Source organism: Anthonomus grandis, chromosome 22, assembly GCF_022605725.1.
Source record: "Anthonomus grandis grandis chromosome 22, icAntGran1.3, whole genome shotgun sequence".
NCBI lineage: Eukaryota > Metazoa > Arthropoda > Insecta > Coleoptera > Curculionidae > Anthonomus > Anthonomus grandis.
The window spans coordinates 39,341,350-39,369,066 of record NC_065567.1 but is presented as its reverse complement, the minus strand read 5'-3'; the positions used below and the strand labels follow the sequence as shown (position 1 = coordinate 39,369,066).

Genomic DNA, 27,717 nt, shown 5'->3' with positions numbered 1-27,717 from the left:
AATAGCTGTACAACACTTTTATAAACATACATAACTGTGCTTTAATTTAATAGGTACAAAATTCAAACCAAATTCTATAAATATAATGGATTTTACCAGTTACACAAACCATTTTTATTTATTTATCATCTTCAATTAACCCTAAACAAAAAAGTAATTATAATTTAATGCCCTGAAATTATTCCAGATTGCAAATTAATGAGGCCACATTCTATTTTGATGACATTATCTGTATGAAGTAATAACTTATTGTCGATACAAGCATGTGGAGCTAAAAAAGCAAATTCTCTTATCCGACGAATAACCCTCTCGACATGAATTCTTAATAAAATTCATTTGAAATAAAATTAATAATACCGTCAGGAGTACAAGATATCAAATATTTAAGAGTATTACATTTTTTATACTCCGACCATGTAAGGGATTGTTTGATTGCATCTGATGGTTTTTCTATTTCTAAGCAGTCTATAATACAGTAAATATTGCTGTAACAAGCCCTGAAAGCTAATGGTAAATTCGATTTAACTAAATAAGTGTCTGGTATTATTATACATTTTCTTAAAAATTTAGTTAGAACTGGCAGAGATTTCGAGAATATTTTACAAGCATTTCCTTCACTGGTCCCAAAATAATCTGCTAGCGATATAAATGAGTTCCCAGTTCTGATTTTCTTTAAAGTCAAAAATATATACATAGAATTGAACTTATAGATAATCCCATGTACCATCTAGGTCTATTTTCCAATTTATTAAGGGTGCACTTTAAATAAAGACTTGTAAATTCTTTTTGTTGTTCTTCATTAAGTTCTTCTACTTCACTACCTCTTAAAGAATACTCAATTGAACTTTCACTGTAGTTTTCTTCACTGGAACTCAAGGTACTACTCGAATAATTTTTTGCGAATTCACTAACACTAGATGAGGGGCCTATATTAGTTAGAAGTATAATTGGATTATTCAGTTTTATAGGTGATAATGCAACTGTAACACCAGAATGCATTTTACACTGTACCGACTTGCTTCTAACCTTCGGGTGAACTTGTACAGAAACATCCTTTTTTCACACATCACATGGTAATGAAAAGTTAGTTGTTTCTGTATCTGTTAGATCTGAAGCCTGATCCTGGGTTTGGTTAGCAGTAGCAACTGTTTGTTGATTGTCCAAATAAGATACTGCTTCATCAAGAAGCCTTCGCTTACCCCTTTTAACAGCTGCTTCTAGGGGGGTGTAAAAATGACCTTTTTCTGTCGGGCTGGCAATTGAATATATGAGGCCATTATTTGCAAAACTCGCTAATCGACATTTTTACCGAAAATTGTTTTTTGTGTCAGAAATGTTCATTTTTATAAGGCTAATAGTTTGGTCGAGTCAGTTCCGCGCTAAACAGGCTCTTTGATACCTAAATATCATATCAAAAAGGCTTGTAATTTGCAAAACTGGCTCTATGCTTCGCGAAATTAGTTGCAAAACTCGCTGAATGCGTTTGAACCAATAGCGCGCGTTAGAATATTCACGTGACTTTTTGCAGCTGTTTATGTGTTTTTACGTCTTATTTGCAGTCGCAGCGTGTGTTATATTAGTTGTTATCGTCCGTCTTATTTCAACGATTGTTGATATTGTTCAGTGTTCAATTATTATTTTAACGTCTTATTTGCTATGGAAATACTACATGCTAGTTCAAGTGTTTTACCTAGCCCTGCTGGGAAAGGACGTAAGAAAGAACGTCAGCCAAAAAACTATAAAAGAAATGTTGCCAAGCGTATGCGGTAGGTATATCATTTTTTAATGTGTCATAGAATCTTTTAATTAATCCCTGCTGTTCTATTCTAGACATTTACCACAGACTCTGGCAACGTATCCGACCTGCAAGCATGATGGTCGACCAGGACAACCTTATTATTGCACGACACTAACGATGGCGCAGGTCAAGGAGTGTCACGCGTACTTGTACGAATCTAAAGACAAGATAGAACAAGATAGGCGAATACTGGCTTGCTGCACGGGAAACAAACCCAAAAGAGGTAAAACAGACCACGCTCAGGTTTCTATACAATACAATATCCGTTTGAAGGATGGGCACTTGATAAGGGTATGCCGAAATGCCTTTTTGGAAATATCAAATTTTAGTAAAGATAGAATTCAAAGGGTAATGCGAAATTTTGTGCTTTTCGGGGCTCTTCCAAAGGAACGCAGAGGTGGCGATCGAGTAGGTGTAAAAAATATTGACAAGCAAAAAAGCATAAAGCAATTCATTGAATCAATTCAGTGTGTTGAATCGCACTATTGCCGAAGCAAGTCAAGTGTCCGGATGTATTTACCTTGTGACCTTTCTTTTAAAAAGCTCTACAATCAATATCTGGCAAAAACCCCGGAAGGTATGCATGTAAAAATAAGTTATTTCAAAAAATATGTAAATGCTAATTACAATATTGCATTTGGGACCCCACAGACTGACTGTTGTTCTTTCTGCCTGAGGACGAAAGAACAGATTAAATCAATGACATCCGCGAGTGGTAGGCATCAATTAATTGTGGAACATCGCATCCACGTATTGAAGGCAAAAACCTTTTTCAAATTACTTAAATACACTAAACCAACAACAGTTACCTTTTCTTTTGATTGTCAAAAGAATCTGGCCTTACCACGGTTGCCTGACCAATCTGCCTACTTTAGCCAGCAAATTAATTACCATAATTTCACAGTCGTATGTGGTAGCTCCCAGACTCAATTAAGAGTCACAAATGTCTTTTCATACTTATGGACCGAAATTCAATCTCCGAAACATTCTAATGCTATAACATCGGCTGTTCGAGATGTTTTGATTAACTTCAATTTTGAAAATTCCGTAACAAAAATAAATTTATTTGCCGACGGGTGTGGCGGCCAAAATAAAAATACTATAATGATGGCAATGCTGGCCCACTGGCTTCAAGAAGGGGCGCCAAAAAACATTAAATGTCTGGAACTGATTTTCCCGATGGTTGGACATTCCTTCATCCCTCCCGACAGGGTTTTTGGTTTGGTCGAAAAGGACATAAAGAAGACACCAGTAATTGTCGAACCTTGTCAATATGATGACATAATTAAAAAACATGCCACTGTTCGAAAGTTAGGGGTTGACTGGAGACTATTCGACTGGAGAGCAGAGACCAAAAGAGTAGTGAAGAATCCCTCATCGTGGCATTTTGCCTTCAATAAAGCAAAACGTTTCATTTTCATCAGGAATAATGGTACTGTTCTGGTGCAAGGCGAACCTAATTATCGCACTAATATTGGGCAACCTAAAGGTATTTGCAAAAAAAATTGCAAAGTTTCCTCGCTATCGCCTAAAGAGATACCATTAGGCAATCAATTGAAGGGTGACAAAAGTACAATTGACAAGTTGCTGGCTCAACATTACGGAAACGATTGGAGGAGTCTTCCACAATTAACTTTCTATAAAAGTCATCTCACAAAGCCTGCCGCTGCACGCGAAGAAGACGATAAGTTGGAGGGATGCCAAAATCAAACTGAGGATTTTCCTGTTTGAATAATTTATATTTTCATTTTGTTTTGACTGAATTTCCAACATTTATTTTTGTTAGAAAAAATGTTTCTTTGTTTTTTATGCAGTTAAATAAACGCAATTAGGATTTGTTTATGCTTTCACCCTAGTTTTAATATTATTATCATGTTTGATTAATAAAGGGAAGAACTAGAAGATATATATTTTTTTAATTTTATTTGCAAAACTCTCTCTATGCACTTTATTTATTTATTTTTAGCAACATTTTTAGCGTTTTAGATTTCTAATTAGTGGTTTTGCTTTTCTGTACCTACGAAGCTACCAGTAAAAAAAAACAGCTAAATTATAATGCATTAGTAGTTCTGTGAGCATTTTTTTCATTTCCTGAACAATTTGCTTTAAAGCATAGGACGAGTTTTGCAAATAATGGCCTCATATGGGGAACTACATTTGGTTTCATTTTCTTTTTTCCACCCATCAGTTTAAACTTGACATAGTTTTCCATATCTTCTTCAAGCTGAAATAAAACAACAAGTATTAAAATTGCATATTTACATAAAAAAATTTATGTAGATATATCCTTAGTCTTTACCTTCAAAAATTATCATTATTTAGACGAAAAGAGTCACTATTTTAAATATTATTATGTTACAATTTTATAGGTTATACTAAGAAAATTATGTTTTTTTGTTCGTAATAGGAATAGGTACCTACATTAAAATGATCTTTACATACGTGAAGAGCGGTATTTTTGTCCGAAATGTCTTTGATGTCTCTTCGGCAAGCTTTTAGCCATTTTCTTCGGCGATTTTGGGTACGTTAAAGTTAAAGAGGCGTGTAAAAAACGATTTTTTTTAAATTTACATAGAATGTTAAGTTTGAACATTTTATTAATAAAAAAGTGAGGATGAAGTAAAAAAAATGCAAAATTTTAAAAATTTATTAAGGATTTTCTACTTACGTATAATTCACAATTACACCCGGCATAACTATATTATATTTGCGACTAGCCATCACGTTGACCATTATATATGCTATTAATTTAAATTTAAAGCCCTAAGTAACCAAATTCTGTTACTTGGAAGAATTTACATCACTTCTTTAGGTCATATACACAAATTTCCAGACGCAAATCAGGAATATCAAATAATGTAAATACTAAATACGGATTAATTCATAAATAAAAGAGACTGTCAAATGTCACTTACCTGAACAACTATTATTTTATTATTTATTGGGAGTGGCTATTGTACTCGTACGATTATCGTAATTTTCTGTCGTGTCTCATTATAGGTAAGTATTTGTTTATTTATATAACCATAATATATGCACACGTGTGCGCATACAAGGTGGGCACAGTGGGCACATGGGGCGGCAGCCCCGTGTGCGCACATGGGACCATGTGGTTGGCGCACATGTGTAGTTGGGATTGCAAAAAGGGATTGGAACCTTGGGTTGGCACTAAATAGTGGGTTACGTAGTCGTTTGAGTCCTATTTAGGGACTGGGATAATAGTTAGGAAAAGAGGAATTATCGGTGAATACACAATTAGAGGTGTGCTTGTATATGCGTGGGTACATACAAAAAAAACGATTAAAACACGATTTTTTTAAATCGTACTCGTACAGTAGCCACTCCCAATAAATAATAAAATAATATTTTGTTGACGAGACATTTGACAATCTTTGTTTATTTACGAATGAATCCGTATTTACATATTTGATATTCCTAATTCGCCCGTAGAAATTTGTGTTTATGACCTAAAGAAGTAATGTAAATTCTTAAGTCTAAAAAGTCTCTAAAGTTATAGAATTTGGTTAATTAAGGCTTTATTTTTGAATTAATAGCGTATATAATAATCAACGTAATGGTTAGTCGCTAATAGATTGCAGTTAAGCGGACTAAAATTGTGTATATCCTTATCTTCGGGAATGCGAATAAATATTTTATCCGGAGTTTTGAACGACGTATTAAATGTTCGACGAGTAGATGTTCAAACTTTAAGTATTGATTACACATTTATTTTACAAAATTGAGCGGTCTTATTTGGCATATATATTTTTGGAGCATAAATATATATGCAACAACAAAATAGCAGAATAAAAAAAAATGTGCAGTTCCCTATTGGAAACACCTTTAGATAAATTTATATGTATATCTGATAATGCGGGTAAATTTAAAAAATTTACGTGACTGACACGAACGATGTGTTACTCGTGTTTACTAATCCGCATTCAATTGTTAGTCTGTTTTAAACTGTATAAGAGCTAAAACACATGGAGCTGTTTGGGAGCGTTTTGTGCCGAGTCGGCTGCCGATCGGCGGCCGACTCGGAGCATCGTTTATGGGCTTTGTGTGTTTCAAAACACACGAAAAACTTTCAGAGTCGGCAGCAGCGCGTACCCTCGCATCAACCATGTGCCGAACGCGTTTTTATAACTTCAGTCGGCGGATCATTTATGGGTATTCAGTGCTGCGAAACACACGCAGAGCGTTTTTCGAGCTGTTTGAAAAGGCAGTGTTGTCAGTGTGTAAGTTAATTATTAGTAAAAATGGAATTATCCATGCTCGATACCGACAAACTCATTAATGAGATACAGTTAAGACCCGCGATTTGGAATATGTGTCCTTTCCCTTATTATAGGGTGTATCCAAAACCGCCGCTTTCTGTTCTTTTTAATTGTTTGTGATAATACATTTGCAGTTAATAAAAAAAGAAACTCTTCATCACTACTACTACTGTCGGATGAACTCATTTCGAATGTCTTCGCTATACATCTGACAACAGCGAACTGATTTTTTTTTCCACAACACGCGCGAGAGAAGCGCTAGCGGCCGACTCGGCCCACACCGCTCACAAACAGCTCCGTGTGTTTCGAAGCAGTCGGCTGCCGATCGGCGGCCGACTCGGCACAAAACGCTCCCAAACAGCTCCGTGTGTTTTAGCTCTTATTTTAACTAAAAGTAGATTAAACGTTTTGGTATGAGAAGAGCTGCATTATTGCAGTGAAATTGGAAAACCAAAAAGTGTTTATCAGACTGAAAAAAAACTCGGGATGATCAATCCGGATATTTTTGAACTAGAAGCTGGTTTACACCTTCGGGGCAGTAAAAAAACTTGGAAACTCTTCAGTTTTACAATAATGGTTTCAACTAAAACAATATGCAAGTAATAAAAGAAATTTCAGATTTGGTTGCTTAAAAACAGCCACGTATTACAAAATTTATCAATTTACCTTACTAAATATATGTTTGAAAAAGATTTTGAATTTTTAAGACGTTTATTCATTTCCATTTATTATCTATTGCAAAATCGGAAAAACTTTCCCAAAATTAAATTGCAAATTATTTCACTAATAAGTAATACTGAAATAATCATGTTTCTTTTATAAATAAATTAAAACATATCGTCGCCCTAATAAGAAATCCGCGTAACTCCATTTTAAGAAATTTTACAGGAACTATAGAATACTGTTTAATTAAATCTAAGTTGTCCTTATAAAGTACAAAAATTAAGTTAAAATAATTAAAACTATTTGTCCAGGATTTCCTAGTCAGTTTTTATTAAAAAACATACTTCTCTTTGTTTTAAAAGGATTTTTTTTACGTGGTTTTCCTAAAAACTCTTTAAATTTTAAATTTGGATATACGCGGTTTTCTAAAATAAAATAATACGTTAAAAACTGTTTTTTATTCGATTAAAAAAATATTAGTATGAATGCAAACATAAATGTTTTTAATTCTATATATGTATATATATTTTAAATTCCATTTTTATATTATTCAAGCAAAAGGTCATCATAAAACTTGTGATAATCAGGATAAAAGATAAATCAGGTAGTTTTTAAAAGTTTAAGGTGTTCGTATTTCTGTTTCTTAATTATTCAGCGTTCTTTATATAAGTTACTAATCTCATGATATTTACATGGACGATTTCTTTTATTACATCTTTGAATTTAATGTAGTCCATGGATCAGTATGCCTTAATTTAAATTCAATTTAGTAATTAAGAAGACATCTTTATGTCAGTGACTACAGGATCACCCTTTGTTCTACCAGGGCGTATTGTAGAGAAAAACTTTAATGTTTCAAAATTATTAACCCATTTGAACCGCTGGTCCTTTTAAAAGGACGAAAAACATTGTTTACGTTTTTGACAGGTAGGCGCGTTACAGCTTCTATTACATAGGTGGCAGTAGTAGTACTCAAAACATAGAACACCTGTTTATCTACTATTGCACGTTTTGAGGTTATATTTTGTGTATTTTGTCAGTTGTAGCAAAATTGAAATTGGAGCGAAAATAAAATTGCAATTTTTTTCAACGTTGCAAAAAAAAATGAGTGCATACAAAAGAAGAAGGTAAGTTTACGTTTAAAATATGAAACTTAACATGTTTTTTTGTATAGAAAATTTAAAGCGAACATTGTATTTTTATAATCTTTTGTGATGATTACAAAAACATAGCAAAGTTTGAGTTTATGTGTCCCTGAACTATCTGGTCCTTTTAAAAGGACTGTAGGTTTAAGAGGTACTATCCACTTTTTAAACACACTCTATAAGTAAAAAGGTAAAATTGACTAAATGCACTATTTTGTTTTAGATTTTGGAAAAAAAACTTTCGTTAAATGAACTCTTACAAAAAATTGAGGACATCGACAACGTTGCGGATATCCCCGACGAAATTATTTTTTTCCACCTGAAAACGCCAATGACAATAACACGGACGAAGATTCCGGGGACGAAAATGACGTCGTTTTGAATAATTTACCAGGATCGCAGTTGCGCGGAACTGTAGAAATTCTTTTGGGTGAAAATGAAGAAGATGGTGGGGGAAATGGCGATGTGATAGCAAAGCAGATATAGCAGCTGAGGAAGGTCAAATAGCAAATGTGGTAGAAGGTGAGTGGGATGACGAGGATGACTTGCCTTTATCTAGAGTTGTTCAGAGAAAAATTTAAAAATTTTTCACTATTTGCTTGGCAAAGATTTGAAGGAAACTTTGCCAGCCTGGAGTCCTGTTTCTCACACACAGAACAACAACCGTTCTCCTGCAAGTCTTTTTAAATCTTTTTTTGATCAAAATCTTATTGAAGAAATTGTTCAGTGTACAAATTTATATGCCGCACAAAAAAATCATCAAGCGGATGTAACAGTTGACGACATATATTGCTTTATTGGAGTTTACTTGTAAGTGGGTACTGCAGCGTGTCTAGGAAAAAAATATACTGGTAAAATTCCGCAGATACAAATAACACACTCATTTCTTCTTCGATTTCGAGAAATCGTTTCCAGTATTTGATGAGCAATTTTCGTTGCATTGACAATAATAATTTAGACAAAGATGACCGATTTACGAAAATAAGACCACTTTTTCATGAACTAAATAAAAACATTTTAGAATTTGCTCCAATAGAAGAAAACCATTCCGTGGATGAAGCGATGGTGCCTTATTTTGGGCGCCATGGCTGCAAACAGTTCATCAAGGGAAAACCTATACGATGGGGTTATAAATTATGGGTAGGAACTACTCGTTTGGGATACATAATGTATTTTGAATCTTATCAAGGGTCCACTACCATTTTATCTGAAAAATATAAAGACTTAGGACTCGGCGCATCTGTAGTCTTACAGTATGCAGACATCTTAGAATCGACAGGATTTAGCAATTTTCACATCTTTTTTGACAACTTCTTTACATCATTGTCACTAATAAAAGAACTAATATTTAGAAAATTAAGAGCTACTCGAACCATCCAAGATAACAGGCTGACAAAGTGCCCATTGACTGATGTAAAGGCTTCAAAAAAAAATCCAGGGGTGATTACCAGTATGCATTGGTGGACAACGAATTAGTTATTTGTCGATGGAACGATAATAATGTTATAACCATTGCTTCTAAAGCTTCTTGCATACTGCCAACAAATAAAGTAAAGAGGTTCTCATAAAAAAAAACAATACGTCTACATTGATCAACGTAAGCCAATAAAAGGTTACAACGAAAATATGGGGGGTGTCGATCGCAGCGATCAAAATATTGGGCAATACCGCATATCAATAAGAGGGAAAAAATGGTATTTTCCATTGGTTAGTCAGTGTATTGATATGTCCACTCAGAATGCATGTTGCACAGATTTGATGGGGGCAAACTTGATCAATTAGCATTCAGAAGAGCCGTAGCCGTTGAACTATTAGAAACACACAAGGTTTTGAATAGACGTGGGGCCTCAAGAAGATCAGGGAGTTACAAAGAACATTCTCGATATGATCGAATTGATCATATGGTGGTCTACCAAACCAACCAAAGAAAGTGTGGAGTTTTCTGCAAGAAGGCTAATTTTCAATGTGAAAAATGCAATATTGGACTGCACCCCAAGGACTGTTTCCGTCAATTTCACACTATGTAATTTCTAAAATTACTTTATTTATAATAATATTGTTTAAGTCAATAAATTTTTTTTTCAACGTTGTTTTACTCTTTTAGGCATGTATATACCTACGGTCCTTTTAAAAGGACCCCCTTTATTTAAAAAACTGTTATTTGATTTTTAATTAAACATTTTGCCCCAGCTATTTGCACCATTGTAAACTCACATAATGGGTTTTAACGTGATTTTTCAGAAAAAATAATTCAGGGTTATATGGGTTAAAGAAGATATGTGTAATATATTTAGTCTTATACGGAAATGGATCAGTCCTTGCTTTTTGACAACAACTGATATAATCGGCCCGGAAGATTTATTTTACTATGTCTGATTTGCCGCTCAATGGCAGGATGCATTGAATCAACCATTTATTCAACGAAATAAGAAAGTATGCCTGAGAATTCATTGCCAGTTAATCCTCCTTCGCTTTCTTTCCAAAGAAAAAAATCCTTCCTTGGTTTTAAGATTATATACCGTAAAGTTATGTACTATAAGTTTTGTTTTATAGCCTTTCGATGGGCAAAACAGTGAAAGGCTGTCAGTGAGTTTGCTTTTTTGTCAAAAGATGGCGCAAAAGATCAATTTGGCCAAAAAAATGGAGTTACGAGGTTTTCTTATCAAGGCGACAACATATACAAACAAATGTAAACCCCAAAAAAAGTTCACACTTTATTAAAATATCGATATTTTAATAAAAAATTCTGAAAAATTTGATACAGTGTAGATGGCTTCTTGAACTCTCAATTTATTAATTGAATATTTTTAAAGCAAAATGAAAAACGTATAATTTTCCTTTACTCTTTTATTCTAAATATATAGTTCTGTAGATTTTTTGTGAGAGAACTGGAACTAGCTCAAAACTGCAGCATGGTTCGGACACCAGTGTCCATCATCAGGGAGACCCAGAGCTTGAGTTTCTGTTAAAAGTGACATTGGTATATTGAAGTGACACGTTGTGTCACGGTGAAAGATCTGCCATATTTACTAACCAGCGTACCAATCCATCAGACTTGAAAGAAAATTGTTTTTATTCAATTAAGTCACCCATTTTCTCATATCTAATTTTGATTTACTTTTAAGAAATTTACCTTCAAAAATGTTATTGTAAGGATATTGGCACCTAATACCATATGTTCTCCTTCATTCCGGAATGACACAAGCGGGCACATGGCACTACACTCTGGAGACGCATGGAAGGTTAGCGAGTCTTCCGGACAGTGTTCTGCCGAATATATAAGGAGCCACGTCGCCACTACGAAGTCAGTTGACAATTTAGTCCAGTGCAATTCGGAATATTGGCGCTATATATAAATCGATCATAAATAATGGTCAATAAATATATTGAAGATAAATATTTTTAGTAGTCATAGGCGATTGTGTTTAGTAGCGTAAGTGCGTAAATAAATCAGTTGACGGTTTTCATGTATGTTTTTGTTCATGTATCAATTATTTTAATTCACACCTTAACAAACGGAAAAAACGCTACAATATACAGGAAAAAGACCAATTTTTTTCTTAAAAATACGATATTAAGATGTTGACCTGGCTTTACCACTATATTATTTGATCAAACGAACTTACGTGTGAAGTTCGATCGTAATTATATAAGGCGCTTCATTCGAAAAGATCACCAAATTAGAGAACTATATAGTACGGCTTTCGTACTTTAGACGCCACAAGTTTTCAAAGATTAACCAAAATATTTCTGGTAGTGTCTATCTGCTTGTTACCTATCTACATTCTGCCATTTATCAACTTGATATCTTTAAAGTTATACCCTCGTATAACAACGGCGATGGTTGTATACGGGGAACACTCCTAAAGATGTATTATTAGTTTTGGGTGTAAAAGTATTAATAAGGTCGTTAGTGCCTATAATATTCTTTTCAATTTGATGTATGAATAAGAATGCCTTTACTCAGACTCTTATTAGGGTAGGGGTCAGACATTTAAGACTAGCTCTGGGTTCCAAGTGAAATTATACTTTCTTCTTTGTTCGTCCCCAAATTACTGAGATTTAAAGAAATTTAAAAGATATTTTTTTTAAAGAATCTTTTAACTTGTGGTCGATTGCCTATACTGTCAATAGAAATCAGAGAAACAGTACTTTTATACGAGTTAAATGATCGGTAGGAAATACTTTTGAAATCTAAAATTAATTAAAGAACTTCAATTACGTTACTTACTTCCATCTGAAACACTGTTCATTGTTTTTTCTAGCAGAATTCCATATCCCGTGTCTTAGTGATATCTTCTTGATAAGTGCCGTACCACCAGGAAAGTGTTTAGTGGGTCACTTGCTCTGGGAAATCAAGGATTTATTAGACCGTGTTGAGAATTGAAGAATATAGGTTTGCTCACTAAAGGGCTTTTAAATAAAGGGTACCATGGTTCCCAATTTGGTACCATTACGATGGTTTATCTTAAACTACCTTATTTAATGTTCTTAGAATAAGGGAGAATGGAGGAAAAGTGAAAAAGAAAAAGTCTGACTAACAAATTCTAAAGGCATTTTACTACAAAGGACTGAAAATTTGGGCGCTAAAAAGATCTATGTTTGGGGAACCAAACCTCTGCTTAACCGTTAAGAATGCTTTCTCTCTTAGTCCCCATTCAATCTCTGAAGACATTAAACGAGATTCTAAATATACCAAATTATTTATTGAATTAACACAAGAGGCAAAAAACCACCAACTTCTGGCCTCACACCATAGCCAAATTTCTTTAGATAACTTAAAGAAATGGGGGTATTTAGTGCTACCTATACGATTAATGTAACACAACATTGCCATTGTATCGTAATTTTTTTTAAGAATTAAATAATTGATTATTAAATTATATTAATTAAATGAATTTAAATGGCTGGAAAAATACTTTAAAGCGTGAAAGGACAGATTCCAACTCTAAATAGTTTATGTGGGAATGAGCTTTCTTGTAAAGTCCACCATACATGTTGCTTTTTATTATGAGAAACAGACCCCTAACCTGTTTTTGAAGTATGAGAAAATATTATAATATAAGCATTATAACTACCTTGAAGCCCTAGTTTTAAATCTTTCAATAGATTTTATGTAAAGACAGCCATATTTAATAACTGGAAAGGCAGATACGAGTAGTGCTATAAGGAAATTTCCTAATTTTTCGTTTTTCTTTTTCATTGTCAATTATTGGTTGTAATGTTGAAGATTTTAAATCTTTTCTCTAGAGGTAGAGCTAGGATCATATTATCACTATTATAAACAAAATCTAAAAATGTACACTCAGTTGAAAGACTTAAAACACTTCTAGAATAATTCACTATAAAGCCTAGTGATTCTATAAGTGTAATTGTAAATTTTACATTACATTTCACGAGCTTTGTAAAAACAAACGGTGCTATTGAGAGGCCAAAAGGTACGCAGAGAAATTGAAACAATTGATTTTTATATATGCATCTTTTAAGTCCACTGACGCCATATAACCACCCTTTTGCATCAATTTTGTGATAGTTCTGAAATCTTCTATTTTAAAATGAGATGGTGTCATGTTTTTATTTAACTGTTTAAGGTTTACAATAACAACCGTCACTTTTGGTGGTTAAGAAGAATGGAGAGATAAACTGACTTCTTGCAGGTTGGCCTCTCTCTATCACCCTATTATTTGACATCTTCTGTAAGAGAGAGGCTAACTTGTCCTCATCACATAAATTTAAGAGGATCTGAGGGATATTGCTTTGAATGGAAATTTTTAAGCCTTAAGGCCCGGACAATACTATGCAATTGTCAGTTATTTTTCTCCATTCTCTAGTAAAACAGGATATCCGACCAGCAATCATAGTTATGCTTACCTTTTTATCTAATTTTGTTTGTATTTCGGTTGGTGATAATCTCCGTTCTTTAGAGAGAATTTGGCCCTCTTTTGTCTCCCTTCCCTCAATTGGTGAGACGACCCTCTTTTGTTTAAAAAACTGCTATGACTAAGGACTGGGTTTTTTAAAGGGTTCAGTTTTATTGGCTTCAGATGTTGTAGAAACCTTCAGTTGTTGTACTTGATTTTTCTATAGCTTTAGCATTTTTGCGTTACTCAGAAAAATCTTTATCAAATAGAAAATTGCCAATTGGGGCATTTAGAGCAATGTCTTTGTTACTTTTGCTAAAAACAGGAGTAATCTGACTCCTCCTAGTCACCGAGAGACCATGGTGTAGGTCAGTTAATAATCAATCTAATAATAATAAATAATCTGGAATAATCGCTTAAGGGAGTCAATATTTTTTACCTCTCTTCTTCCGCTCCCTTTCTCGTTCTCTGATAAGATTGTGATAAAGGCTACCCTTAAAGCTGTAATTCCAGCACTAAACTGGTTTTGGTCTTATAAAAAGAACTTATCTTTTTTAAGGTTAGAGTTTTAGAGTTAATTGAAGATTTTAGTTTTGGGAAATTTTCTGGTGGCGGATATTTTTGGCATAATTTCTCTTTTTCCTCTTTACCTATGCCTTTTGATAATAATCTTAGTATCCCAACGCTGTCCCAAAGCAGTGTGAATTTTTACCAAATGTAGCGTTTTGGGGAGAATCTTCCCCAAAGGCAAGCCAAGATGTCTGCATCTAATGAGGCGTACCGTATTACATAGAGAAGACTCTGGGTCCCAGTCAGAGTGAGTCGAGCCTCCGGGGCCTCATTAATTTTAACCGTAACTCAATATTGTTGGCAATTTAACTGAGTGCACTCTCAAACGCGTGGGGCCTCTTATCAAAATCTCTTAGGCTTTGATTCAGGTCAATATTTAGACCTTGACCCAAATCTAGAGCGTTTGGATCGATTCACAGCTTTGGATCCTCAATCGGGAGTGCCTACGTCTAGAACTCTTACCCATATTAAACTGAAAATTCCATAAAAAAGAAGGAATTATTAGTATATTCAAGAAAAATTAAATTAAGGGAAACAACGAAAAACGAGTTATCTGTTCACGCATAAAAAACCTAATGAAGTTGACAAGTGACAGAATGTAAATAGGTTATCACCAGCGGACAGATACTCATGTTTCAAAATTAACTGGTGAAATCAGCTGGTTACGACCGACGAGCACGAAATTAATAAATATACCTGGACTGCCAATTCAATGAAAAGTAAATGACCACTACTAGGGGGCCGCCATTTTACGTGATTGTGTCCTTTCGATGTTGGTCACTCTGACAAATTTCAGTTGTGTCAATTGTAGGGAAAGAAAACAATTAAAGTTTTTGAGAGGTTATGTTTACAAATACAAAATAGAAAGTTACACTTAGTAAAGAATTTTAGTTACGTTAGATTTTTCTTGTACTTAAGAATGTTGTTAAAATTTATGATAGAAAGTAATACTCACCTAAAATGAGAGCAAGTTTCAATTAACTTGGAATATATGCATGCACTTTATATTATTTGTTTTATTATTCTGATAATCTTGAATCTTACAAATTTAAACTTATACTTGAATCTTATAAATCCTAATACCATAAAAATGATGATCTTCATTTAAGTTTTTGCTTTTATTTAGTTAACAAATTTATTTCATTTTATGAACATATTTTTTTTTTCTATTTTTACTATAACGACTTTTACTTTCCTTCTATATACAGTGTTTCCACATTAATAGGTACAACCATCTATAAAAATTAAAATATAGATGATTTTATGAGGGTTTGTAGTTAGCAAGGGTTTATATAGTAAAAAGGAACAACTCTATATTTGAGAAACAGTGAACCAAATATCTTTAAATAAGGATGGTAATATTATTCACGTATTAAATAAGGAGAAAGCTATATCGCCTGTTGCAGACGATATACCTAAGCGTCGTTTACAAATCGCCAAAAAGTAGGCAATCTGCTATACTTACACGTCAAACGTCAGCGTCGTCAACTTCATTACCGTTATTGATTATATTTGTTTGTTGGCAATACTAAAAATGTTCGGAGTGACCGACATCAAAAGGACACAACCACTATAAAAATGCACTTCCGCGTCATCCTTCACCCAGTCAACACGTGGTCGTTCTATTCCTTTCCTATCCTTCGAACTCCTTTCCTCAACCCTTTCCTACCCCTTGCCGTTGGATATAACGTGCCTTTAAGAAGTAAATTTAGTGAAAGAATAAAGCCTACTTCCGCGTCATCCTGCACCCAGTCAACACGTGGTCGTTCTTTCCTTTCCTATCCTTCCTAGACCCTTTCCTGCCCTTGCCCTTTGCCAGTAGTAGCTGAACCTATTCACGCCGGTAGCCAGGCCGGATGATGCCGGATGCATCGTATGGGAGGCGTCACCGTGCATTTCAGTATTAAAAATTGTGAAAGTATCGATTCGGGGAACAGGGTACATACCCGACAGTTTTCCCGAATATCCAAATCGTGCTGGCAGATTGCTTCGTAGCAGAAGCCATTAAAACCACAAACCAAACCACTATAAAAATGGCAGCCACCAGGCAGTGGTCATTTTTGGGTATCGTAGCCATATGCATTAGCAGTCCAGGTATATTTATTAAGTTCGTGCCGACGAGGGATCGGATTAACCGAAATTTTTAAGGTGAAATCTCGGTCAAATAGATTATTCCTAATATGCATAACCTAATTTTGTATTTTTTTCCGCGTTAGTTTTTGTAAATTTCTTGTTGCTAATTTTTCATGTTGATTTTTTGTGGATATTTTAATTTGGTGAGTTTGTTTTGATGGTCGAGTGACTTTTTTATTAGTGAATTATATGAATAGCAGAAGGATAACAGAAAACTTTAATACAACAATTTTTTTCATTTTGTTGGTTTTTAGGTACCGACTATAAAAGCCAAAAAAATGATTACGCAACTAAAACTAAGACCCTTAAAATGGAACCGTGTCGTTTTTGATTGATTTTTAGTTTCTTAAATATCAAAACAGTAGCAACCTTTATAGCATTTTTTCTATATTTTGTTTGGTTTGCTTTGATAAATTTAAAAATATAAACATAAATAGGAATCGATATTATTAAAGCTGCCAACTGTCAAACAAATTATATGAAAATCAACCGAAGCGTTTTCGAATGTTTAAGTAATCAAACGGCAACCTGATATTTACCCAAAAATTGTTGATTAACCAGTTAATTCAACCGGTGAATTCTGAAAAGTGCCCATATTACCAAAAATATTTTGGTTAATCTCTGAAAACTTGTGGCCTCTAGCGTACGAAAGCCGTACTACATAGTTATCTAATTTAGTGACCTCAAGAACGAAGAGCCGAAATATGATTATGATTTAACTATTGTAACAACGTAATTTGTTTACACAGGACCTCATATTTTGTCTTGAATTTAATCGTTTATTTCAATCTAATTTAAATAACAATTTAGTCCCAGGACTTAGGGATTAGTGTGCTGTATCAGCTCGCTCTTCCTATGTTATTCCAACATACGGATGTCACCTTGTTGTAACTTTTGACATAAATGCAAGCTGTATCTGAAACATTTTGGACGGTTTTAGCTAGTTCATGTTTTTTTACAAAAAGCATACAGAAGTATATTTAGAATAAACGAATGGTGAGAGACTGTATGTTTTTAATTGTGCCTTACTTACAACTCCACTGCATGGACTATTTCTTCATAATTAATTTTAGTTTATGGTAGTCAGTTTGAACTATAATAAGGGAACGACGCGTATTATAAAGCAAACTATTAAATAGACTAAGACATAACTATAATGTTTTAAAAAAAATATTTAAAATTTACAGTAAAATCTTTTAAAATCAAGGGTGTGAAGGGGAGACGACTTAAAAAATCTATAACTAGATTCGGACCACACTCCGAATGTATTGTTGTCTTGTCATTTGATCCTTGACAGAAAGCTGCACGGTGACACTTCACCATTTGTTTTGTTCAGAAAAGTGGAATGTTATTTTTGTTATTATATTATTTAGGTTTGTTGTTTTTAACATCTTCCGGTTTTCATATTCAATTTTAAGCCCAATTCACTTTATCATATTGTTTGTTTCTTAGGTATTTTGACTTAAGGGATGTTGAACAGGTTTAAGAGCGCTGTTATAGGCGCTGTAAGCAGCATAGAACCCACTAATGGTGCAATAGATGGTACACAATATAACAAAGCCAATTTGGCTCCGAAATTTCCTTATGGAAGGCCCCATTTTCTTGGGTTAGGAGACGATGAGGTTCAAATGAGCGCTGATCATAAACTTAGGCCTATTATTCATCCTAATAAACCACTGCCATATGAATCAGGTAAGGACTAATGTGTTATATCCAGGTAGCTTAGCTGGATTTATACAAACCAGAAAGTGTAATTCAAAAAGAAAGTAATACATTCCTAATCATTTAAGTCATTTCCATGTTCTCTGTTCCTTATTGTATTCTGCAGAAACAATGGAACATCTCTTTGACTGCAAGAAAATTCATCTCTGTATTGTTGTAGTAAAATAGTTGTCATGTTATTTTTTTTGCTTTGCATATAGTGCATTCAGCCATTATCTTAACCTAATCTATATGTAGTGTATAATTCCTCTTATTGTATCATTTCTATTTTACACAGTAATTGTAGATAAGTCTGACCTGTATTGAAGGTTTAACTTTTTGCAATTACTCAATATAGATGCCTCTAGATATATTGTTTGTTATTTTTATTTGTATCATAAAATCAATGTTTATCTGAAAACTTGTGATGTGTATTTTATATATTTATATTTTATATATTATCATTATTTATGATTTCTGTGTTTTTAGTATCTAATGATGGTTATTACAATAACTGAAATGCATTATACATTAGTTTGAAGATATTTTTCATTTTATTGTGGGGAGAACAACCTTGGGTAACCTTTAATCTATATGTATGTTATCTACTGTACTTTAGGGAATTATCATGTTATTAGTTTTTCCTTATTTTAAGGACCCTTATGGCACCATTTAAATTTATTTTTCAAGCCTAAAGCTATTGGTAGAATTGTTTAGATAAAATTGCTATTATCAGAGCAATCAGATTGTCCTTGAAAATGTCTATAATTAGTTAATTTTGTTAGGTATTACATCAGTATTTGAGTAAATATCAATCTAGAAAATACTATTTCATATACTCAATTATTGAAAAAAGAAATAATTACGGTAATTAAGAGTATGAGATAGTATTTATTAAATTGAGATAATGCAATAAAATAGGTAACTTATTATGACTTCTTCACAACAATATAGATTTTACTTGAAATGTCTATAGTACCTGCATATCTAACATCAAAGTATCCTGAGTATGAATTAATTGATCTAAGGAAAATCTAAAAGATATTAAAAAAAAAAACAAGCAAAGTTACCTATCCGTGCTTGCGATATAAGGCAGTTTGTTGTTTTGTTATTAGCAGAAGGCAAATTTAATTCTAAAAACTGTTTCACAATCAGTGTTACTGAGTTTGTTATTTACTAATTAATACAATTTTAAACTTTAATTTTGGATTTGGTTATATTAAAAATAACTATTTTATCACACACTCTTTAGTTCAGCACAGTTAAACCTTATTTCTTTAGTAGTTTAAAAAATATTCAGGCAATTTAATTTATCTTAAAAAATTGAGTAAATTTGGCAGTTTCAAAAATAATACAGACTTTTTTGGGTGGGTATATGTGTATATAATTATGTGTTTCTTCTTATCTACTTGTGGTTTTGGATACTTCACTACTTTTTTCATGTATTCATTATTCTCCAATAATTTTTTAAATTTTCAAGACACAACTTTTTCTTAAAACTCAATTTATAACCATAATTTAATTTGACTTTATTTATTTAAGGCTATGCTGAGTGTGTTAATGCAGGAAAATCTAGGTGGAATGAAGACCAAGCTGTATATAGGCAAGGAGTGTTAACTAAATCAAATATTGCTATTCCTTATACATATTATGGCATTTTTGACGGACATGCTGGGGTTGGAGCTGCACTTTGTGCTGCTAACCAGCTGCATCATATTATCCATGTAAGTTTACTACTTAAACAATACCTTAAATAAAGCAAATCAAATTTACCACATTAAATGTCTACTTATAATCCTCATCAGCAGAAAAATTTTAAATATTCATCAATTATTAGTTCAAATCAAACTATGCTTTATCATCACAAGATAAATCTAAGTCTATGCAATAAGGCACTAAAAATACAAATATTTGTACAGAAAAATAGAATACACTAAATACATTATAAACTAAAAGCAAGTACGAAGAAATTTCCACAGTAATTTTAGTAAAAAGCTTAAGAGCAGTACAGGTTGTTATATTCTTTCGTAAACAAATATCTCCCTGCACTTTCATATATGACTTACTTTTTCAAAATGAAATGAGGAATATCAGGATGAAGCCTTTTATACCTTTTTAAACAAAGGTTTGCAATGGGCTCTATTGTTTGCAAACAAAGAGAGATTCTATTATGTAATCGCTACTTGATCCCTAGAAATGGATACCATATCCTAATCTTGCTTCAACTAAAATGAAATAGACTGACCACGGTAATGTACATCTCAGTCCCCTTGCTGAAACCCCATAACAAGCAGATGAGATCTTCCTTGAGAGAGCAATAATATGTATGTTATTACTTTGCTGTACTGTTCTATGTTCTATAATTGATATGAAAAAGTTATAATAGTAAACAAGAAAAAATCCATAGTATCATCATAAATTTAATAAAAATTAATCAAATGGTGACATGTTTCGCCTTAAGAGCATCAGACTGGACAAAAACACAACAAACACTATATGAAAAAAATCACTTTTTTAAATTGATCTTAACAAAATATGTCTTTCTGCTACCCAGAACTGAAAATTGTTTAATGGTATATTTGTCAAGATAACTTAATAATAAGATAATGAATTAAACTTGGTAAGTTGTTGGTAACTACTGTAAGATGTTGCAATTGGGTAAATCTTTTATCTACTTTGCTTTCTAAGTTTGTATTCATTTACAATATATGTCTGAACAAAGAAAGGACCTTTTTAGCCAATTCTAGAGAGGTGCAGACAGTATTTGATAACTTACTGAGCTTATAAATGGAACAAATAAACTTTTATATTTGTTGTTTTGTGAACTAAATATCTTAAAATATTTTAGTGCATGCAATTTGCCTTGCCTTTTATTTTAGTTCTTAGAATATAAATAATTCTTGATAACCTCAAAATAGCATTTACAACTCATTTTATTAAATTTTTGTAAGAAAGAAACATTCAAAAAGTACATTCCAATCCTGGTTCAGAGTCTTGGGTTTATTTTGATTAGCATTGCTTTCTGGCAGTTCTATTGTCTTGGGGGATTATATGAAACTACAAAAACCAGGCATATTTAGACGGGTATTCTTTTGCTTCCTCTCCTGGTCAATGGGGCATCATCACGTCCTAGCGAAAAACCTAAAATACGTAAGTTGTAAAATGTCCTGCGAAAAAAAAATCTTTTGATTCTGCATTTAGAATACTAAAAATATGGAAACTTCCAAAGCATCCAGAAAAATTTCTTTTGGTGTTTTGCTAATAGTAGTATTTTGTGTTTTTTTACTAGCAAAACCATACCCTGCAAAATGTGTTAGATGCACAAAAAATAATTATAATATTTTTATTGATACAAAAGATTAATAATAAAATTAAAACCATATAGTATATGGATAAATGGATATGTAGATGATTTCTTAAGGAATATTGTTTGTGCTAGGTGTTTACCAAGTAGTACTACCACAAAGACCCACTAAATCAAATATATATACCCGAAAAAAAATCACGCTACTTAGTATCTGGAAATTTCATAACATAGTATAGCAAAATTGGGCAGTGTAGGTTCGTCCCTAGTTAAAACTGGTTTATTGTAGGTGTTAAACAAATGGTCGGATACATAGTTGTAATTGGAATGTAAATTCAAATCATGAATATCGTTAAAATTACTGTTGCATCAATAAAAAAGACCAAATTGTATAAGATAACTTTTAAGAATAACTCAGTTTTATAAATTTTATCACACAATCCTTGTGTTTTACATGTTTATTAGTGTTTGAATTCTGAATAGATGATCTGATCAAAATGAGTTTTAATATAAGTAAGAAATGTTAAAAAGTAAAAATAAGTTTAATTTAACTTCATTTAAGGAAAAACTGGTTGATGCTCAAGATGATATATGGGTGAATTTTAACACTTCAAACTTGTTGACCACAAAGCCTAGAGATTTACTGATAATTGGAGCACTAGAATCCTCTTTTCGAGAAATGGTAAGTTATAAGTAAGATATTAACGTTTATTTTTTAAGCAAGGACCGAAATTGGTTTTTTTGTAAAAAATTATTTATACAGTTCTTTATTGTGTAAAATTTTCTTTGAATGTGTTAATGGAAGGTGACATTGTGATTTAATTAAATTCATATTTACAGTATTTTTTCATGTTGAAAGTAAAATTTTAATTTTAATCGTTATTGCGTTTAACCACTTATAAATATTAACGTGTACGAAACTATAGTTGTTTTCTCACGTATAAAAAAAAGTTTTCTAATCACATAATAATCTTTAGCAAAAATGTGAACAAATTTTGTTTGAACCATGTTGTCCTATATGCTGAGATAAAGTGGTGAAGGAAGCCTTAATCTGGTTTTATTTTTAGAAGTTTTCGTTTTTTTTCGAAATGTTTGTTAATTTATAAGTCTTTCTAGTTAATAGTAAAAACCAAGAGCCTTAAAAGTCTGTGAAAACAGCATCTTGACCTTTTTATTCAAACCATTCTGAGTGGAATACCTGATACTTTATCTATGTTTTAATATCGTGCGTAATTGAGAATATACATATTTGAATTTTTTTTAGGATCAGCTACTATTAGAGGACCGCAATAAATACCAAGCAGCTGGTGGCTGTACGGCAATAGTAGCCTTGTTTATTTTAGGCAAACTTTATTTAGCCAATGCAGGAGATTCCCGAGCAATTATCTGTAAAAATGAAAAGCATTTCCCTATGTCTATGGATTTTACGCCTGAAAATGAAAGGGATAGAATTAGACGGCTTGCACAAGAGCAGCCAGCTTTATTAGGTATTACAATCTGATAATGTTTTAAACTTCTGAGCATTATTGTTTAATAACTGTCTGATTTAACTTCTCCGCGATACTTATAACATTATGTCTTAGGTAAAGAATTTACAGCAAAAGAATATCTTGGTTCGTTGAGGTCTGGAGACCTGGGAAAGACTGTAATGTTTAGGGATGCCTACATGAAGGGATGGGCATACAAAACACTTCAACCTGAAGATCTCAAAATGTCAGTTATTACTGGACATGGAAAAAGGGTAGGCGCTGGTTAACATTTTAATGCTTAATTCAGTCAACATTACTTAGATTTTTATCAAGCTAAGAATGTTTATGGAGGTTTTACTTAGTATAAGTACATTACAATATTGATGTACAATATTCATTGAATAAATTTATATCAAATGTTAAAATTCAATTAAATATTAAATGAAGCCTGTTAATATAAAATCTAATCTAATTTTTAAAAAACTGTAACTATAAAAGTCACAGTTTTTTAGAGGATCTTTATAAGAAACAATGTTTGTAGTTTTAAAGTAAATAATTTCATTGTTCAATAGACCAAAGAAAATAACCAAAAATAATACAGTTTTATATTTTTTTGAGAATTTTTTGTAGTCAAGAAAAGTTCTTTTACTATGTGTAGCAAATATTAGCGAATCAGTTTCCTATATATATTTAGGTTTAACTAATTTAATATTTAATAAAAAGATTCAGCTATCTAAATAAATCTGTTACATTGTAGATACATTTAGTTGCTTTTTGTTTATTATAGTAAACGTATTTTTTTTAACTTAAGTAATTTAGAAATTGCACATTTATGAATAAAATGAAAAATGTTTTGTTTTTAACCTGGATGCCGCGCGTCTACAGAAAGGTTGCCACAGTACATATCCCCAGAAAAAAAAATTATATAATTTTTCTGTTCCTCAATTATTTTTTTATCTGAAAATTGATATATTGTTCGAAATATTTATTTAAAATATGAGGAAAATTTACATGTGATTGCATTAAAAATAAAGAACCAAATAATTAAAGTTGCTTTGATTAAAACTGATGCGTTAAATTTTAACTTTAAATAGTGTAATAAAGCTTAAATAGTTAAAAAAAGATGCACAAAATTACACTTAAAGATTCAGGAAACAGACCAGCCACAAAATATTAGATATATACTTTAAACTATTGTCTAATTACAAAATTCTGAGTGGTTATTCTATAGATCAGAGTTTTTAGTTGCAAAATGTATTAAAACTTATGCACTTTTTTGCGGAGTAATTTTAACTTTTTTAACAACGTTACCAGAATTTTTAGCCTTTAAATATAGTTCGCAAATTCAACATGACGTTTATACTAATTACATATATTTAAAATATTCTTTGTGTTTAAAATTAAAACAGAAAAATCTTTTTTGACCTGCATTGTCTTTTTCAGAGTAGAGTGATGGGCACAATTGGTGTTACTCGGGGATTTGGCGACCATGACCTTACTGCAGTTTATCAAAAATTGCCAATCAAGCCATTTCTTTCCTCTCACCCTGAGGTCCAAGTGCACAAACTAAATGCCACCGATGAAAGTGAAGTTTTAGTAATGGGTACTGATGGTCTCTGGGACGTGACGGATGGTTCGAAAGCGGCAGAAATAGTTTCCAAGTCCTTGACAGCTTTTGAAGATAAAAAATATATTAGTGCAGCCACATGTTTAGTAGGATATGCTAGGGGAACTTTAGGTAATTCTTGGCAATTAAAAGGTGGAAAACCTGCATCATGTGATGACATATCAGTTTTTGTTATACCATTGCTACCATATAAACAAGAATACGAGGATCTGCTCAGTAAATGTAATTCTCATGTTCCTTCTAATATAAGCAGTGAATATTCTAGTGTTGACATGAGTGATGATTCAAATGATACAACTGATTGCTAAGAAAAGCAAGGTTCGCATAATATTCTGTCTATGAGACCCTTCAAAAAGCTGCTTTGATATAAGTAGCGAACTGGTATCGCTTTTGGAGGCTATATTAATGTTATTCGGAGAATTAACCGTGTTTATTGAAATTAGTGGTTTCCGTAATATTGAAGCAAATAATTTGTTAATACTTCTTATCCCACAATTAAATAATATGACCAACATATTTTATTTGTACATTAAGCATGAAAGAACCTTCAATACAAATGGCAAAAGAAAAGTATTTTCTTAGTTGCTCCCAGTAACTATTGCAACTAGCATTTAAATACTTTCTACTCCCTTCTTTGAAAAAACTACTGTTTGACGCAATAATAAAAGTTCTAACTTTTAAAACGACGGATGGGTGTGATTTTGGAAAAGGTGTCCAATTTTTAAACGGTTAAACGTTAAACTTGAAAATGATATTAAACGTCAAAAAATAATTTGCCCGCTGCTTTAGGCGACTCCCAAACAGAAAAAAAAATTAAAAGGTAGAACGGGGTTTCTTTTAGCACACGCATTATATTAAAAATAATGAATGAGGAGTAAAATTTCCTCCCAAATATAAATTTTTGTATTAAATTTTTAAGATTTTGCTTGATTTTTGGTTTTTAATTTTTGGATTAGGTATGACAGGACGTGTTTTTACGGCTGAATGATATGTAAGACTTTTATTGTGTCATCATTTTAACGCAAGTTATTTCCTTGACATACATTTTCTGATTTATTTGTTCCATAGTCGTATGGTTGGAATCTTTGGTGTGACACTCAAATCACAAAACAGTTTTACCTCATTCAAAAACAAACAAACCTCTTTTCTTGTTACATTTGAGATGACCATAGTCTTAACCACCATTAATTAAATGAAGATAAAACATTAACTTAAAATGCTTGTACTCTGCCATTTTGCGAACAAGTTGTTGTTTTGAAGGTGGTACCTGTTAAAGATTCCTCTATAGTGTTACATCTGTCCAGATCTGCGAAAATATTTCCGAAAACAGTTTATATGTATTTTTTATAAATAATTTAAATACCTAATTATGATACGAATGACTCATTCGGCAATTTACTTAGACCGAAGTATTTGATAGATCTTTTGGATTTAATAAATTTGTGTTCATAAATGTTAGTCAGAGCTATATTTTTTTGCAAAAACGTTTATTTTTACTAAACATAGTTCTGACGTAAACTAATAAAAATGAATTTATATAGCCGCATATAGGTTTATATACTTTTAATAAATAAAAAAAATATTAAAAATAGGACAATATTTTTATTTTACTCGTTTCGAATTTATAAAAAGTGAACTGCTGTTTTATCAAAATTTAAATTTATTCCAAAATTGCTTTGCTGATTTAACGTTAAGCATCCATTTGTTAAATATACGGAAGTTAAAGTAGGTACTTAAATTCTCGTTATCTAACTTTTTATATAAAACAATATTTTCAAATGAAAAAATAATATAGTATACACTTTTTATTTCATACTACATGCCACAATAGATTAGATACTATATCCCATATGGTCTGACAATTTTTAATGGCAATACTAACCATAATCTAATGGCTATTGATAATCAAACTATTGAAATGCCACATTAGTGTGTAAAAAAATGCTCAATAGAACAAAACCATTTGTAAATTTAAATTCAATATATAAACTAATAAAACATTTTCGCAAATTTCTTTTTAATTTTATTGTCATAAAACAGTGAACTGAAAATTACAGTTACTCTTTTGGTTATACAAAGTAAATTTTGTTTAATAAATTGCACAAAATCATTGTCTTATAGTAAATTTTTAAAATTAAATTCCAAAGTATTACTATTGTGATTTAAGAACAACTTTAATTTTATTTTAATGTTGATTTTTTTGATATACAATATTTCTTTTTTTGTGGTATATAAATTGAATACTAAGATGTTAATCTAAGCAAGTTTAAATATGTATATACATATACTTAACTGCAATATTTTAAAACAAAAAGTGTACAAATATTGTTACTTTTTAATATAGTTTAAAGAAAAAAAGAACTGTCATGTCCGAAGAGCTTTTATTTGTTAATATATAAAATTAGCATTCAATTTTTTATTAAAAACGCGCGTGTTTATAGTTATAAGTTATGTTTAGATCCTTAATTATGTCTTATTGTGATTAATAGCTATTTTATTGTACTATGTAGATATTTCTCATTTATTCCAACCTTTAGTGCATTCCTTTTTACAGTATTTTATATTTTTGTAGATTTATTTATTAAAGGTTTGTTATTAGTTTTTATAAAAAATACAATTTAATAAATTTGTAATCCTGTTCTAATATTTTCTTAAGAAAAACAAATATTTACATGTCTGTGTATACTTGTAATACCTATGATCAGTTACCTCTAGTCCAGGTTCTTTTATGAAAATATACAATATTAAAGTTATTGATTTGATATGTTTGCTTGCCCTTTTATGTGTATGTAAAGTTTTTTGAGTCAATGGCTGGATTAAATTACTTGTGGATGACTTAAATATTGGCTAAATATATGTATAAATAGACAGTAAAAACAACATGAAAGAAATGTATGACATATTAAAAGGACCAAAATACAAAGATGTTGAAACTACGAAATGAGTAATTATTGCATTACTTATTTTGGAAGTATTATAAAATGAGAAGTCAAAGAGACAAAATTCTTTTACTTGAAACTCCAGCAAAAACTGTTCAGTCTTGAACACTGAGTTTAAATGGACTCCAAATTGTTAGATGTACTTTGATAATAATACTAATAAATATATTTCCTTCCTAAAAATATATCTGGGATTTCATAATATCTTAGCTGACGTAACTAAACGGCAT

General features: G+C 31.8%; 2 protein-coding genes across 2 annotated transcripts; both read left to right on the top strand.

The window, feature by feature from the left end:
- The first annotated feature begins 1,315 nt into the window (after positions 1-1,315).
- Positions 1,316-3,700, top strand: LOC126749030 (uncharacterized). Its single transcript, XM_050458636.1, has 2 exons — positions 1,316-1,766; positions 1,831-3,700. The coding sequence occupies exons 1-2, from the start codon at positions 1,657-1,659 to the stop codon at positions 3,527-3,529; spliced, it is 1,809 nt and encodes a 602-aa protein (XP_050314593.1). The 5' UTR covers positions 1,316-1,656; the 3' UTR covers positions 3,530-3,700.
- Positions 3,701-17,700: 14,000 nt separating this feature from the next.
- On the top strand, positions 17,701-26,968 carry LOC126748934 (protein phosphatase 1H). The gene is made up of 7 exons (XM_050458480.1): positions 17,701-17,820; positions 17,900-18,139; positions 19,691-19,872; positions 22,015-22,134; positions 22,717-22,939; positions 23,036-23,193; positions 24,365-26,968. Exons 2-7 carry the CDS (start codon positions 17,917-17,919, stop codon positions 24,854-24,856), a joined length of 1,398 nt encoding a protein of 465 aa, XP_050314437.1. The 5' UTR covers positions 17,701-17,820; positions 17,900-17,916; the 3' UTR covers positions 24,857-26,968.
- Positions 26,969-27,717: the final 749 nt, after the last annotated feature.